This window comes from Sciurus carolinensis, chromosome 13 (genome assembly GCF_902686445.1).
Source record: "Sciurus carolinensis chromosome 13, mSciCar1.2, whole genome shotgun sequence".
NCBI lineage: Eukaryota > Metazoa > Chordata > Mammalia > Rodentia > Sciuridae > Sciurus > Sciurus carolinensis.
Window position 1 is genome coordinate 17,011,112 of NC_062225.1, and position 16,899 is coordinate 17,028,010.

At 34.8% G+C, this 16,899-nt stretch overlaps 1 protein-coding gene across 5 annotated transcripts in view; it reads right to left on the reverse strand.

The window, feature by feature from the left end:
- Positions 1–878: 878 nt before the first annotated feature.
- Ccdc138 (coiled-coil domain containing 138) overlaps positions 879–16,899 on the reverse strand; it is a 79,555-nt gene continuing 63,534 nt past the window's right edge. Inside the window, exons 13-14 of one of the 5 annotated variants that reach the window (XM_047523021.1) lie at positions 4,113–4,251; positions 879–1,802 (exon numbers count right to left, since the gene is read on the reverse strand). In XM_047523021.1, the coding sequence (XP_047378977.1) occupies positions 1,637–1,802; positions 4,113–4,251 (305 nt within the window). In that variant the 3' untranslated portion in view covers positions 879–1,636. The remainder of the gene's footprint in view (positions 1,803–4,112; positions 4,252–16,899) is intronic. The other 4 variants (XM_047523020.1, XM_047523018.1, XM_047523019.1 and 1 more) reach the window with 4 other exon arrangements.

The window sequence follows — 16,899 nt, forward strand, 5'->3', positions numbered from 1 at the left end:
AGAAATCTTCATTATGTTTAAACTCTTGGTTAAATTTTTTCCTTTCCAGAATTCCCTATTAGTCTCTGCCATTCTATAAGGTTAGTTTGTTTTTCTTTCCTCATAGATAACTTGCTTTTGTTTTTGCTTTATATTTACTACTTTGCCAGGATAAATTTAATTATAGAACACTTTTCTAAATCTTTCTGGAACATAATGAACTCTTTCAGTCTGTAGATGCAGTTCTTTCTTTAGTCCCCCAAATCCTAGACAATTTTATCTTTGAATACTGCTTATGCTCCACTTGTTCTGGTCTCATCTTCAGATATACCAAAATATCCCAGGCTGGAGGGCCAGTCTCTGTTCTATTACCATATCCACTCTTTTTTAAAAAATATTTTCTAGTTGTTGATGGATCTTTATTGATTTCTTTTTATGTGGTGCTGAGAATTGAACCCAGTGCCTCACACTTGCTAGACAAGTGCTCTACCACTGAGCTGCAAGCCCACCCTATCACATCTACTCTTTTACGAATACTTGTGTCTAGGCACTCAGAATTCTGAGAGAGCTTCCTGTTCTCATAATACTAATTTTATTTTCTGGTGTATCAATCAATCAAGTTCTTGTTTGTTTCCAATGTGAATTCTGGCTTTGGCGTTAAGTTGCTATAAACCTCACCATATTCAGCTCAGTGCGTTCTCTCCTTATGGCTTTCTATTTTGCTTCACAAGTGGCACATTTCCTTATATTCTTTGAAGAGGCCAAACAGTTCCCTCAAAATTTCTTCTAGATCCTAAAAATGAGATTACACAGTGTATAGTTTTATGACTCTTTAAAACAACTTTCTTTTTCTCTCATTCCTCAGTGTTCTAAGTCCCAAGTTTCACCACTACCACCTCACCTAGACCTCACATCTGGTCACTTTACTCATTTTTGGCTATACCACGAGATATTTCTGGTAGTATTTTTTTTTTTTTTTTTACTGTTGTTTTTAAAATGCTTTACATTGTATATACATGCTTCAGTAATAATTAAATTATTATGAAAAATATTTTTAAATTTCCTTCTCTAAGGTACCCTGTAAGCAGCACTATAAAAAATAATTTGCAAATCTAGGCTATATTGAATAGCTGTGATATTGAAATGATACTTAAAATTATGTACTTTGGGGCTAGGGGTGTAACTCAGTGTTACTGCATTTGCCTAACATGTGGAAGACCCTAGGTTAGCTCTTTAGCACCACCAAAAAGAGAGGGGGCGGGAGAGAGAAACGTACTTTTGCTTCCAAAAGGAGGGATTCTACTATAGTAAGAAAACAAAATGACAACATGGTTGAACCATTCCCACAGAAGCACCAATTTTATTCCAAACAATCACATAATTTTAAGAATCTTCCTAAAATACTTTTATAAAAAGTAACCCCAGTGTCATAAATTCTGCAAATGCCATCTTGTATATCAGCACTGCCTTAGATAAACTGAAACATTACAAAAATTCCATTTTATTTAGATTTCATTTAAAAAGTTGAAAAAAAATTTCTACTTATCTTTCATGATAATGATGCTACTGGTAACTTTATTGGTAGAACTTTAGTTACTTTAGTGATTTTTCACTTTTACAAATAAGCAACACAGTATTTGTATAAAAATAAGCCAGGCTAATGGCTTGCATTGGAGACCAGGGAGTTGCATTTTGTTAAACCCAAATTGAACAGAGTTGAATTTAAGTTAATACAGAGAAAGGCATGTTCTGGATGTGTTGTCCTTTGTATTTCTTGAAGCATCAGGTGAATTGTAAAAAGTTCAAAGAGCTTCTTATTACTCCTGTAAAAAAGAAAAAAATGAGTACACTATTTAATTATACATACTTGGGAAATTTATCTGTAACGACTTTGAGAGACAGCTTATGTGTAAATTTGAGGAAATGGCATTTGTTTTTAAAAATAGTGGAGAAAATGGCTCACTAATGGATTAAGATGCTGAAACAAACAAACCAGTTTTTATGAGATAGGCTTGAAGTGGAAAAACACTAAAGGAAAAAAGAATATATTTTATAGTTCTGAAAAACTGTACCATATTCACTATTAGAGAATGAGTAATCTTGTTTCCCCCACAGCTAGAAAGAGAGCAAATACTTGATCATTTTAAGTAAGCTAGCTTTTAAAGTGGCAGGATACTGGTTTACTTTTGGACTTAGCTCTAATACTTTTCAACCACCCTTTTTCTAACAGAAATTACAGTACTATCACAGTAAGTTAAACTTACTATTACAGTAAATGAAATTAATTTCATTTTCCATCAGAATTCTGTTATGTATTACTTATTCCTTGTCTAGGTATATTTACCTCTTGAGAAAATTTTTCAAATAATCTTATCTATCATCCGGTTAATACAAAAGGATTTATCTTTGTGGTCTTAAAGATTTATTTTAAGCCTTGTTTGAACATCAGCTATTCCCAATCCTTTTGTTAAAGCTCTGTTCTACTTCTTTACAGTTGAAATGAAGCTAAGTTACAAAACATGTCAAGGAGAGTAAAATGTTTTTGGTCCAAAGATTAACTACATCTTGGTACCTTTTTTCTTTTTTGCTGGGGGAGGAGGGTTGCAGGGGAGGGAGGATGTTACTGGGGATTGAACCCAAACAAAGGTTCTATCACTGAATTACATCCCCATCCCTTTCTGGTTTTGTTTGTTTTAAGACAAGGTAACACTATGTTGCCAATGCCAGTCTGGAATTTGGGATCATCCTGCCTCAACCTCCCAAATTGCTGGGATTACAGATATTTGTCCCTGCATTCAGCTGGGGCTAGTTTTTAAAAATCCCATAAATTAAGAGATTAAAAAAGAATTAAATCTAGTTAAATGTCAATGCAGCTTCATGTCACCACAGGGTAAATGCAATAGGCCGTATTGAGATTTTATTGATTACAAATGAAGAGAATCATGGTATAGTCTGAAAAAAGGGAGACAGAAAATTGGTAAATTCCACTGATATCAGACCAAAACTAATAATCTGGTGAGCTGAGAACAAGGTTCTAACGTGGCAATAACTTATTACAGTGTAATGGGCATGGTACCAAACAGAACTCATGGATTCATTATCTCTACCTAGAGGTATATTTAAGATGCATTATATTTACTATTTAAGTATACTGAAGCCTGGAATAAAATTCCAAGTTCTCTACCATGAATATCAATGAATGAAGGGATGGGACTGAGAAGAGGTGAGTCAAAAATCAAAATTTTAGTGTGATGAAGAGATGATGGATATCCAGATGTGCCTCAAAGTAAACAGTAGACTACACCAGATTCAAGGAAAATAGTTTAAAATCTATGTCCTTAATTTATAATTTAAAAACTGGTCACAGTAATGTTCAAGTTAGAGGAAAGAAGAAAGAGCAATAATTGAATCTTGATTCTCACAAAATCCAAATCAGCAGTAGCAGGAAGCCCTAATAGTTTCCTAATAAAAGCCCAGTTTACTAAAATCATTTAAACTCTTTTGCCTGCTTCATTCTCATTCTCTATATATACTTTAGCACATTAATAATAAATTATAAAATACATTTTATGATCTTTTTATTTTTACCTGTGGTATTATAGAATACCACTGTGCGATGATTTATTCTGATATTACGTTCGCTAAAAATTGCTTTTAGTTTCATATATTGCCTGTGGTATTTAAAGTTGGCTTAGCTGAAGTGAACTGAGAAACAACTAGATGTTGTAAGATTAATACTGTAAATCTAGTCTATCATTAAATACATGGTCTTAAATACATGTTAATATTCATGAATTCTTATTTCTTTTTTCTTTTTTTATTGTTTGTTCTATTTAGTTATATATGACAGCAGAATGCATTTTGATTCACTGTACACAAACGGGGTACAAAAATTTTTCATTTCTCTGGTTGTATACAATATAGAGTCACACTATTGGTGTAATCATACATGTACACAGGGTAATGATGTTTGTCTCATTCCACCACTATCTTTCCTTCTAAATTTTTATTTTCTATACCTGTGGGTCAGAAATTTTGATATAATAATAAAGGTTGAAATGGTATAATATACAGAAAGGCCTAATGATCATAATGAAATATCTTTCAATAAAAATATTAGAAGAAATACTTACTTGATTTTAGAAAGTTTCTGTAGAATAATACTGAGCTTTTCTAGGATTTGAAGATCAAGCTTAGGGGTCCGAAGCAGTACAGAACAAGTACGAAAAAATAAAGTATTGCTACAGGCTTCCAGGAAAGGCTGCAAGGATTCTGAAAAACGAATTACCAATGCTTTACTGTTAGAAAGTAGTTAAAAAGGAAATTAAAAACAAAACCAGAGCCATGCAAGTTACTCATGAACATTAGCTTGAATTTTCATTGTTTTATACTTAAGCTATGGGACAAAATTATTTGAAAAATTAAAACACCGATTGGCCCTTGCTGAATGTCACAAAAGAAAGAGAAAAGAATTTCCCTAACACTGAACTTCTATATTAGGCTAAATTCAGCAGAAATCACATATTTGAAAGAAAAGAGAAAGTCATTTCTTCAATAAGCTCAGGACTATATAATCAGTTTAGATAATTGAATAGGAAGTTTTTTGGGAAGTGGAAAATTAAGGAAAAAAATACGCCTAAATTTAAGAAACTTGAGTATTAATGAGAATGTATATAATCGCCAGATAGGAAAGAACTTTTCTTTTAATTTTTTTTTATTTTTACAGACTGCATTTTGATTCACTGTACACAAATGGGGTACAACTTTTCATTTCTATGGTTGTACACAATGTTGATTCACATCATTCATGTAATCATAAATACACATAGGGTAATACTGTCTGTTTCATTCTACTAAGGAAAGAACTTTTTATGCATAAAAGCAGAAGAGGGCAAGATTCATAAAAGAAAGGAATAAAACACATCAAAATAAAATTTTAAATGTAGTTTTAAAATATTTTTTGTTAATGGACCTTTATTTCATTTATTTATATGCAGTGCTGAGAATCAAACTCAGTGCCTCACACATGTCAAGCAAGTGCTCTACCACTGAGCCCCAACCCCAACCCTTAAATATATTTTTAAAAATCAGTTGAATTGAAAAAATTAAAAGTCAAAGTCCTGGAAAACAAAAGGCGCAAAACAAAAGGGAAATGCTTAACTCAGAAGGTGGAGGGAATCCCTTTACAATATAATTGCCACAAAACTGATACCATTACTACAAAAGATCTCTTGTAAATCAATTAGAAAGGCTGTACCTAGTATTTCAGTAAGGAGTAAAGGGCACAAACAACCAATTTATAATAAAACATAGTAAAAATATTAAATCTCAGAATAAAATAATTGGAATTAGGCAAATTTGTTATCATCTCAAAAGTGTGTATATTTTATGATCAGAACTCTACCTCTAAGAATGTCTGACAGAGATGTACGCAAAGGTTTATCAATATGAACCATAATTAAAAAGCTGGGGTTTGTGGCTCGGTGGTAGAGTGCTTGCCTAGCACATGTGAGGAACTGGGTTCTAGCCTGAGTACAACATAAATAAATAAAATAAAGGTACTGTGTCCATCTACAACTAAAAAAAAATAAAAAAAAACAAAAACAAAAAAAAAACTCTTTTAGAGTCAGGCACCATGGTGAACACCTGTAAACCCAGCAGCTCAGGAAGCTGGGGCAGGAGGATCACAAGTTCAAAGTCAGCCTCCGCAACTGTGAGGTGCTAAGCAACTCAGTGAGATCTTGTCTCTAAACAAAATACAAATCAGGGCTGAGGATGTGGCTTACTGATTGAGTGCCCCTGAGTTCAATTCCTGGTATCCACCCCCTCCTTCCCAAAAAAAGCCCTGTTAGAGTTGTTCTGAGTTTATTACAAAAAACTGCCTTTTAAATTTAAGTCAGTGTCACTAGCTGTTATGGAAACTCAAAAAGAAATAAAAATTACACAAAAATGTTAACTTGTGGCCTTTCAAGTAGCTGAAGTCTTTTATAAAAAGTCTCTGTAAAACTCAGAGGCACCCAAAATGAAGACAGGCCTTATTCCAAATACAGGTAAAGTTATCTGACATTAAAGATATAAAAACATAGCTTTGCATTCATTTGCTTTTTTAATCCATAAGCACAGCTTGAAAAGCTTACACATCATTGCCTTGATAGTTACTATTAAAATAAACCATGAGAACAACAAAATCCAAAATAACAAATAAAATCCTAGGAATGTTTTGCTAACAGAAAATGAAAGGTGACATGATAGTAGTGGAGCACCTCGACACAATGATTATGTCCTTCGCACATAAACATGCAGTACAACTATGGTAACAAACTCATTACCTTCACAACAGTCGCCTAACCAAAGTATGGTCTAAAAATAGTTCACTGAGTCACACACATGGTGTGTGTTTTGTGTGTGTATCTCAATCTCCTTTGCACAGACTTTTCTTAAAGACTGAAAATTTAGGTTCACAGATAAGTATATAATCTACAGAGAGAATTATGAACATTTTGATTGAAATTTGGAATCAATCATCTTATTTCAGATTCTAAGACATCATTCGTGTGACCTGTACACAAGAAAGTTTACAGTGTTTCATATGGCTAACAAAACTGAAATCAATAGATTAAAAAAAAACTATAAATTATGCTAAGAAACCAAAATCAATAGGTAAAGAAAAATGATGTCATGATAAGAAAGATCACTGAGGGTTCTTAACATACCTAACACACCTACAACCCACAATTTCAATGTTATAACAATATCAATGTTTTCAATCTAAAAGTCTAAATAAAAAGCACCCAAAAAAAGTTATGTTCATTTGTCTATATACTAAAAAAGCATGAAACGTACTTCATTTTACATGTAAATCAGGTCTTGGTATGAACAAAACACTCAGAGGTTATTAAGAAAAGCACCAAATAAAATTCTAGGCATTGCCACACAAAAGTGGACTTCTTATATGACCTCAATAATGGAAAAAAGCCAAGATCATCCAAAAATTTGAATATATCAACAAATTTAAAAAGTAAAGCTTGCAATAGTCTTTTTACAAGTAAAAGAGGTTCACTGGCTTGAGTTGCCATCTCTTTTTTAAAGCTGTGAGACATGAAATATAGGAGAGAAGTAGTTCTGGGATTCTTACATGAGTCAGATTATAAGATTGAAACACTGCAATTTTAATATTTTTTCCAATACTACAATATCCAAATTAATTATACTTTTTAAGCACAGAAGAATTTCAATTTGAATAAACTTGGTGTTACGGACTGAATTATCCCTCCGAAATTCATGTTCTGAAATCCTAATCCCACTGTGATAATACTAGGAGGTGTGGTCTTTGGGAAGTAATTAGGTCATGAGGGAGGAATTCTCATAAGTGGTATTATTGTTTACTATGCTCTGAATATCTGTGTCTCCCAAAGATTCATATGCTGAAACCTAATCTCCAAGGTGATTAGATCACCACTAAAAGAGGGCAATCAGGTTGTTCTCCGACTTCTCTGAAGCAACAGCAAATGCTTGGACAATAAAGGCAGAACTGGGAGTTTTGAACAAATGAAAACCCCAACTACTCTACTAGCAGGGATCTTGTTAAGTATAAAAGCCTCAGGCTGGCATTCTAAAAACACAATCACTCTCTACAGTTTAGCATGCATGAGGCCCTTGGTTCAATCCTGGGCATACCACCCCCACACAAAACAGGAAAAAAAAATGTTTATCTTATTTCCAAACAGAAGGAAGTTATAAGTTCATTTTATTTTTCCTGGTTAAGCTAAATAACATATATAATAAATATTTCTGTAAAATATTTCCCTCTGTTTATTCATCCATCTTTTCATTTGAACACAATAATAGATGTTTGAAATAATGTTCACCTAGTATTACTTATGGTTATTTCTAAATAATGAGATTTATGGTGATTTTTTTTAAAAAACTTCAGATTTCCACATTTTGTTTCAATTTTTTAGTTCAGTTTATATTCCATTTTAAAGTTTTAATTAGCAAATGATAATTATGCATATTTATGGAACACGATGTGATGATTCATTACATGCATACATTGGGAAATGATCAAATCAGACTAATTTACATATCCATGACCTCAAATACTTATAATTCCTTTATAGTGAGAATACTTAAAATCCTCCCTAAAAGATAAATATATTTGGAAATATACAAAACACTATTAACTACAGTGGCCATGCTGTATAACAGATCACCAGAACTTAATCCTTCTGAAGTTTGCACTCCTTTGTCAAAGTCTCCCTTTTCCCTATCTACTCATTCTCCTTGTCCCCAGCCTCTAATAATCCCCATTTACCATCTACTATGAATTCAACTTTTTAAAATTTCTCATGTAAGTGAGGTTATCAGGTATTTGTCTCCCCATTCCAGGTTTATTTCACTTAATATAATGTCCTCTAGGTTCATCCACATTGTCATAAAAGACAGAATTTCCTGTGTTTTGAAGGCTGAATGCATACAGACCCTATGTTAGCTTTTTATTGCTTGACAATATCTGACAAGTACAAGTTTAAGAAGATTTATTCTGGCTCACGGTTTTAGAGGTTTGAGTCTATGGCTGGCTGGTTCTAGGGCAGAACATCATAATGGAAGGGTGTGGAGGAGGAATCCTGCTCAGTTAAGGCAGCCAGGAAGCAGAGAGGAGGAGAAAGGAAAGGGCCAGAGAGAGGATAAACTCATCCAGGGCACACTCCCAGTGACTCACCTCCTCCAAATGGGTCCCACCTTCCAGAAGTTGATCCAGTGATGAACACTGAATCGATTCAGTGTTAATGATTAATGAGTCCAGAGTTGTCATGATCCAATAATCACTGCCTAGAAGCCCCACCTCTGAACCTTGCTGCACTGGGAGCAGGCTTTCAACACATGAGAATGTGGAGCACAGACAACTCCCTTGACATGCTGATTTCAATCCTTTTGGATATATATACCCAGAAGTGGGACTGTTGAATTGTATGGTAATTCTATTTTTAATTTTTTGAGGAACTTTTATACTTTCCAAAATGGTCGTGCTAATTTACAAAATCACCATAGCACATGAAGATTCCCTTTTCTCCACATCCTTATCATCATTTATCTTTCATTTAAAAAAAAGGTTTTTTTTCTTTTTTACCTTCCACATTTTTCATTCATGCATTATAGTTGTACGTACTGATGGGATGTGTTGTTACATATTCAAACATGCACACAATATGATAATATAATTTGGCCAATATCACTTCCCAGTACTTACCTTTCATCTTTTGATAATGACAATCTAACAATGATGAGTGATATTTCATTCTGGTTAATGTGGATTTCCCTAATGATGAGAGATGTTGAATGTTTATTCACATATTACTTGTTTCTTGTTATTGAGTAGTTTGAGTTTCTTGTATATTTTGGATATTAATCTTTCTTTTTTTTTTTTTTTTTTTTTTTTTTTTTCAGTGCTGGGCCTTGAACCCAGGGCCTTGTACTTGACAGGCAAGCACTCTACCAACTGAGCTATATCCCCAGCCTTGGATATTAATCTTATCTCCAATAAATGATAAGCAAATATTTTCTCTCAATTCGTGGCTTGTCTTTTTGATTTGTTGTCTCCTTTGCTGTGCAGGTGCTTTTTAGTTTGATACAATCCTACTTGACTAATTTTGCTTTTGGGGTCTTATCAAGAAATCACTGCCCAGGCCGATGTCATGGAGCTTTTTTCCTATATTTTTTTTCTGGTAGTTTTATAGTTTCAGGTCTCTTGTATAAGGGATAGGATTGGATCTAATGTCATTCTTCTATTATGTGGATACTTAGTTTTATCAAAACTATTTATTGAAAAACTATCCTTTCCTCATTATGTGTCCTTAGTACCTTTGTCAAAAATCAATTGACCAAGGAGCCAGGAATGTAGCTAAGCAGTAGAGCACATGCTAAGCATGAGCAAGGTCCTGAGTTCAATACTCTGCACAAAGAAGAGGAGGAGGAAGAGGAAGGAGGGTGAGAAAGAGGGAGAAAGAAGAGAGGAGAAAGTGAAAGAGGAGGAAGAGGAGGAAGAGAAAATGATTTTACTTAGAGATAGGATCTCACTAGGCTGGCTTTGCACTCATGATCCTCCTGCCTCAGCCTCCTAAGCCACTGGGATTACAGGAATGTACCACTGTGCCCAGTCCATATGGATTTTAAGAATGCTTTTTCTATTTCTGTGAGAAATGCCAATGGAATTTTAACAGGGAATGCACTGAATTTGTACTTTGCTTTAGGTAGCATGGGTATGTTAGCAGTGCAAATTGATTCTTCTATCCCATGAAAACAAGATACCCATTTATGTGTGCTATCGATTTCTTTCATAAAGGTTTTATAGTTTTCAGTGTAAGATTTTTTCATCTCCTTGGTTAAATTTACTCTAAGTAATTTTACTTATTTTGATGTCAACGTAATAGGATTAATTTCTTTTTCAGACAAACTGTTGATAGTATACAGAAATGCTAAGGATTTTTCTAAGTTGATTTTGTATCCTACAAATTTACTAAATTTCTTTATCAGTTCTAACAGGGATATTGGCCTATGTTTTCAATTTTTAAATTGTAGTCAAACATGCATAAAATAAAGTTTACCAGTAATCATTTAAAAATGTACAGTTTAGTAGTATTAAAACCTTCACACCATCCATCTCCAAAACTTTCATCTTTTCAAACTGAAACTATACTCAGTAGAAAAATACCTCCTCATTTCCCCCTTCTACCACACCCCAACCCCATTGGCAACTACCATCTTAATTTCTGTCTCTGAATTTAATTACTCTAGGTAACTCACATATGCTGGATCATACAAGCTCTATCCTTTTATGTCTGGCATATTTCACTTAGTATGATATATTCAAGGCTTATTCCTTTTGTAGAATATGTCAGAATTTCATTCCTCTTCAAAAGCTGAGTAATGCTCCACTGTGTTTGTGAACATACCACCACATTTCACTTGCTGCTTTCAAGACTCTCATTTTGGCTGGGCACAGTGGGACATGCCTGTATTACCAGTGGTTCGGGAGGCTGAGTTCAAATCATGAGTTCAAATCCAGCCTCAGCAACACAGCCAGGCCCTAAGCAACTCAGTGAGACTCTGTCTCTACATATTTTTAAAGAGGGCTAGGGAGGTGGCCCAGTGGTTAAGCACCTCTGGGCTCAATTTCCAGTACCAAAAAAAAAAAAAAAGACTCTCATTTTGACTTTTGACAGTTTGACTGTAGTGTTCCTTAGAAGTTAATTTTAGTCAGTTAGTAGTTATGTATTTGACGTTTCTGGGGAGAAACAAGAGTCTGGGGCATCCTAGTCAGCCACATGCTGACATCCACCTTTACTTTAATTTTAAAATAATGAGTACCCAGCAACTTGGGAGGCTGAGACAGAAGGATTGAAAGTTTGAGTCCAGCAGGGCAACTTAATTAGATCATGTCTTAAAATAAAAAATACAAAGGCTGGGTATGTATCTCAGTGGTAGAGTGCCCCTGGGTTTAATCCCCAGTACCATAAAAAATATATAAATTTTTAAAAAATAAATTAAAAGTAATGAGCACATACAAATTTACAAAAAATAAATAAATAGAAGAAAGAAAAGAAAGCAGAAAAAGAAAGATTTTCTTTAAGGAAAGACAAAATTTTTACTAAATAAAGTAAAACCCACTCCAAATATGAATAAAGTCTATTTTGGTTTAGTTGGGAATGTAATAGAATATTTGACTTATAGTGGCTTAATCAAATATTTTCCTATCATTGGAGATAGGTACTTACTTCCTAAAACTGGTTCAGGTGCAAGACAATGCCATTAGAAATTCAAGATTCTTAGTTTCTGTCTCAATATCCTTGTTTTTATTCTAATGGTCAAAAACTCCAGAATGGGGCTGGGGTTGTGGCTCAGTGTAGAGCATTCACCTACCTGGGTGAGGCACTGGGTGTGATCCTCAGCACACGAAGAAAACAAAATAAAGGTATTATTTCTACCCACAACTAAAAAATATATTTTTTTAAAAAAGGCTCCAGACAATAAAGGCCATGAAGAATGAAAGAAAGAAAAAAAGAAAGACGGAGGGAGGGAGGGGGGTGCAGGAACATGTATCAATCATATCTGCCCCCCACTTCCTTTTTTAAGAGACAGGGTCTCACTATGTTGCCCGGGCTAGCCCTGAACACCTGGGCTCAAGTGATCCTCCTACCTCTGCCTCCTAGGCACAGGCCACTGTACCCAGTTCAATCCTTTTATAAGAAAGTAAGAGAACAGAAAGAGACTTCCAACTTACTGGCCACAACTCAAGCAAGAAGGAAGTAGTCAAGCAAGGAAGATTGGGGATGAAAACTCTTAGGTTTTGTAGCATCTAGGAGAGAGGCAGGTGAGGCAGAAAGAGGTGAGAATGGAGATGGGGAGGCAACCCACAGTCTCTGCTGCAAAGATCTATGTTGCTTCTTTTTTTTTTTTTGCGGTGCTGGGGATCGAACCCAGGGCTTTGTGCTTGCAAAGCAAGCACTCTACTGACTGAGCTATCTCCCCAGCCCCTATATTGCCTCTTGAAACAATTTTTTCAATGCTTTTTTTGAGTCATACCATCTGATTAAAGTTTGATGGAGGATATTTAAATCTTCAATTTGAGAACAATTCCCTGAAGATATAATCAATCTCAGCTACAGTTCACTTTCAGTAGTAAGAAAAAAGTGGCACTAAGGCTCCCTGTACCAACATTATACTAAAACAATATCTGACAAAACACAATTAATGGACAACTTAAAATAATTGAAAAGTCAATCTCTGAATCTCTAAGTCTGCCAACATTTCCTATAAGGATTATATAATTTTTAAAAGTGCACACAGTTAGCAAGTCAGTACACTGTTTAGTAATGATATCTTAGTTATCATGCAGTGTTAGTGCTCAGAATCCAAGTTTTGGGGACTGACAGAACTCTCAAACTAATGAAATTAATGAGAAAAAAAATGAAAGACTAGCATAGGAGGCTGAATAATGACCCCCTGAAAGATATCCAGATCCTATTCACTGAGACTTGTGAATGCAGATGTGACTATGTTAAGGATCTTGAGATGGGAGAGATTATCCTAGCTCAGCTGAGTCTAAATGCAATCACAAGTATCCTAATAAAATATGGAGGGAGAAAAAATGATGTTAGCAAGATGGGAGAATAGAAAGCCTTGGACCCTAAAAACGCTCCCACCCCTAACACAATGATCCAAGAACTATTTATGAGCAGAATCCCTATGTAACAAATCCAGAAATTTTAAGAGGCTCCTATAAAACCAGTCATATTGGAGCCAATAGGGAAATTTCAATACCCCATGATCCCTACCCCTGGCACAAATCCATATGATAGGGATTAAACAACAACAGCTCAGTTCCCAGCTTCTCTCCAAGGAGGGAGAAAGGTACATGTGTGTCCAACATCCCAACTTTGCCAGGGACTACCTAGAGGACTGAACTATGTCCAGCCCATCTCAGAGCACTGACAGAAATGCAGCAAACTCTAGTTGCCCAGCATAGTCTGGGCTGTCAGTTACCACAGTTGGCCCCACTCCTGGCTCAGCATAGAGTGTGTGGGTGAAAAACCCCAGTTCTCAGTTTTTACCTGGAGAGGGGAAGAGGCACACTGTGTGTCCAATGACCCAGCTTGTCTGAGAAACTGGCCTCAGTTTCCCTGATCTCAAAGTTCTGAAGGGACTCAGCATATTCCAGATGTCTGCGGGCCAGCAAGAACAAAGAAAGCAGGTAGGACTACCATGAAAGTATGAGATTTGACACATAATAATTATCTAAAAGTATATTGAATTGATGACAGTATGTACTTTCTGAATTTCTGGCTGGGTTGATTGGTAAGCTCTCTCCAGTAGAGGCCAGTCTGTAAAGATTAAGAGACATGGCTGTTTCTCTAATGTGCAGATACTAACAAGAGTCAAGGAAAATGAACAGGGAAATATTTTCAAAAAAAAAAAAAAAGGAAAAAGATAAATTCCCAGAAGTAACACTAATGAAATGTAAATAAGATGATTTACCTGACAGAATTAAAATGAACTACCACCAAATAAACTCCTACATGTAGAAACTTACAAAATGTTGTATAAGGTTATTCACAGAAGCATTTATATTAGCAAAACACTAGAAAGAATTCAAATATTCATCAATGGTGTTCTGCTTAACTGAATGAATTTCAATTGGAGAAATTATGTACTAAAATGGGATCTCCAAGAAATACTGCTGATAATAACTTAATAACATGATACAATTTTTATGATAAAAAGGAAAAAATAAGAGAGTGAATGTGCTTGTGTTTGTGCTGGTTCCCACCAGGGAAGAAAATGAAGACTTTTCAGTTTTGGGGCTTTTTTAACTCTAGGTATTTGAAACAGAGGGGATTTCATACAAATGATTTCCAAAGTACTGGAAGGCCTGAAGAGCAAAAGGTGTACAACACAGGACCAGTGACTACCAGAAGTTCCTACTGGTCCTCGCTAGAACACAGGGACCTCACAGCAGACCTGCTAGAGGCAGAAACTATGACTTTTCACTTTTGCATCTTTGAAATTATATGCTAAAAAAACCACAATTTAAAATTTAAATATAGCCAGAGAACGCATGTTTTTAGAAAAATGTTTATCATTTTTTAAAAATTATTTGATCTCTCAATCTTTCCTATCAACTTGAGACATCATTAGATTATTTGAGAGCTCTGATTTTTTAATGTAGGCACCACTGCCAACTTTCCTCTTAGAACTGCCTACACTGTATGCCACTGATTACACTCTATGCCACAGTAGGTGAGGTTTTCATTTTCTAGGAATTTTTATACCCATCCCCCTGATTTCTTCAATGATTCACTGATCATTCAAAACATATTGTTCAATCTCTATGTGTCTCTCTATTTGTTTTTGCTATTAATTTCTAGTTTCACTCCATTATGATCTGAGAAGACTTAGCAAAAAATTTGGTTCCTTTTTTTTTTTTTTTTGTTATTTGTTAAGGCTTGCTTTCTGGTCTAAGATACGACCTATTTTGGAGAAAGTTCCACGAGTTGCAGAAAAGAATGTATTCTGCTATTATTGGCTGGACCACTCTAAATCTGTTAAGTCCATTTGATCTATAGTACAATATAACTGTGACATTTCTTTGTTGATTTTTTTTTTTGGTCTGGATGACCTATTTGTGAGACGGATAGTGAAGTCATCTACTGTTATTGTACTGGGGTCTTTCTGTCTGTTTATGTTTAGTAGTGTTTGTTTTATGAAACTAGGCACACCAACGTTTGGTGTAAGTATAATTATAATCATTATATTTTCTAGGTAGATTTTTCCTTTCACCAGTATGTAGTGACTTTTTTCTCTTCTACTTGTGGTATGAAGACTGCTTGGTTGGAGGGACTGGAGTTGTGGCTTGGTGGTAGAGCACTTGCCTGGCATGTATGAGGCGCTGTGGGTTTGGTCCTCAGCACCGCATATAAATAAATAAAATAAAAGATCCATTGACAACTAAAAAAATATATATTAAAAAAAAAAAAGACTGCTTGGTTGGATACGAGTGCAGCATCCCTGCTTGCTTTCATCAGATTCTATTTGCATGAGATATCAGTTTCCATTCTTTCACTTTCATTGCATTATGTTTTGCCTTGCCAGAGAGATGTTTCTTGTAGCTTACAAGCAGTTTGGTTTTGTTTTTTAATCCAATCTACCAGTATGCCCTTTAATTGGAGAATTAAGGCCATTTACAGTTATTATCGAAAAGTATTACTAATTTCTTACATTTTGTTGTAGTTCTTATGTCGGATTCTTTCCTGTTCCTCATTTGCACTCTTCTAGTGAGATTTATACTTTCCCCTGCTCTCGTGGTTATATTCATCATCTTTTTTCCAAGTGTAGGACTCTTTTAAATACTTTCTCAATGCAGGCATAGTGGGTCAGAAATTCCTTTAGTTTGTACTTATGAAGAAAGGTCTTTATTTTGACTGTGATTCTGAAGGATAGCTTTGTTGAATATAGCAATCTAGGTTGGCAGTTATTTCCATCCAGATCTTAAAATACATCATTCCCTGTCTTCCTGGCCTTTAAAGTTTCTTCTCAGAAATCTGCTGTAATTCTAATGGGTTTACCTTCATAAATTACTTAGTGCTTCTTTGCTGCAGCTTTTAATAGTCTGCCTTTGTTCTGTATTTCTGGCTTTTTAACTATAATATGTCACGGAGCAGTTTTTTTCTGGTCATGTCTATTTGGGATTCTAAGTACCTAGATGTCCACATCATTTCATGATTTAGGAAATTTTCTGCTATTTTACTGAATAGGTTTCCCATGCTATTAACCTGTATCTCTACTTCTCCTTCTAGACCTATGAGTCTTTTTAATAATGTCCCAGAGATCCTGTATGTTCTGTTCACAGTTTCTTGGGGTTTTTTTCCCCCCTTATTACTGTCTGAATGTTCTAGTTCATCCACTTTGTTTTTAAGCCCTAAAATTCTGTCTTTTGCTTGATCTAGTCTATTGATTAGGCTTTCTAGTGTGTTTTTTATTTGATTATTAATCTTCTCCTTTTCAAGACTTCTCTTTGTTTTTTCTCACAATAACTCTCTTTATTGAATTTCTCACTTATATCCTATACTGTCCTCCTTAATTTGTTAAATGTTCTTTTGTGCTCTCTCAGAAATTGGTTGATCTTTCTTATAGTCATTCTTTTGAATTCTTTATCTAGTATTTCATACACTCCACTATCTTTGGCGTCTGTTGCTGGTGAATTATAAACTACAGGAGGTATCATGTTGCTTGTTTTGTCATATTTTTTGTATGTCTGTGTTGAGATTTGTATATCTGTTGGGCTGGATTTCTCTTCCACTTGTATGTGAAATCCTTTATAGGGTACAGCCTTCTCTTGAAATGTGTCTTGTGGATTACTGTGTA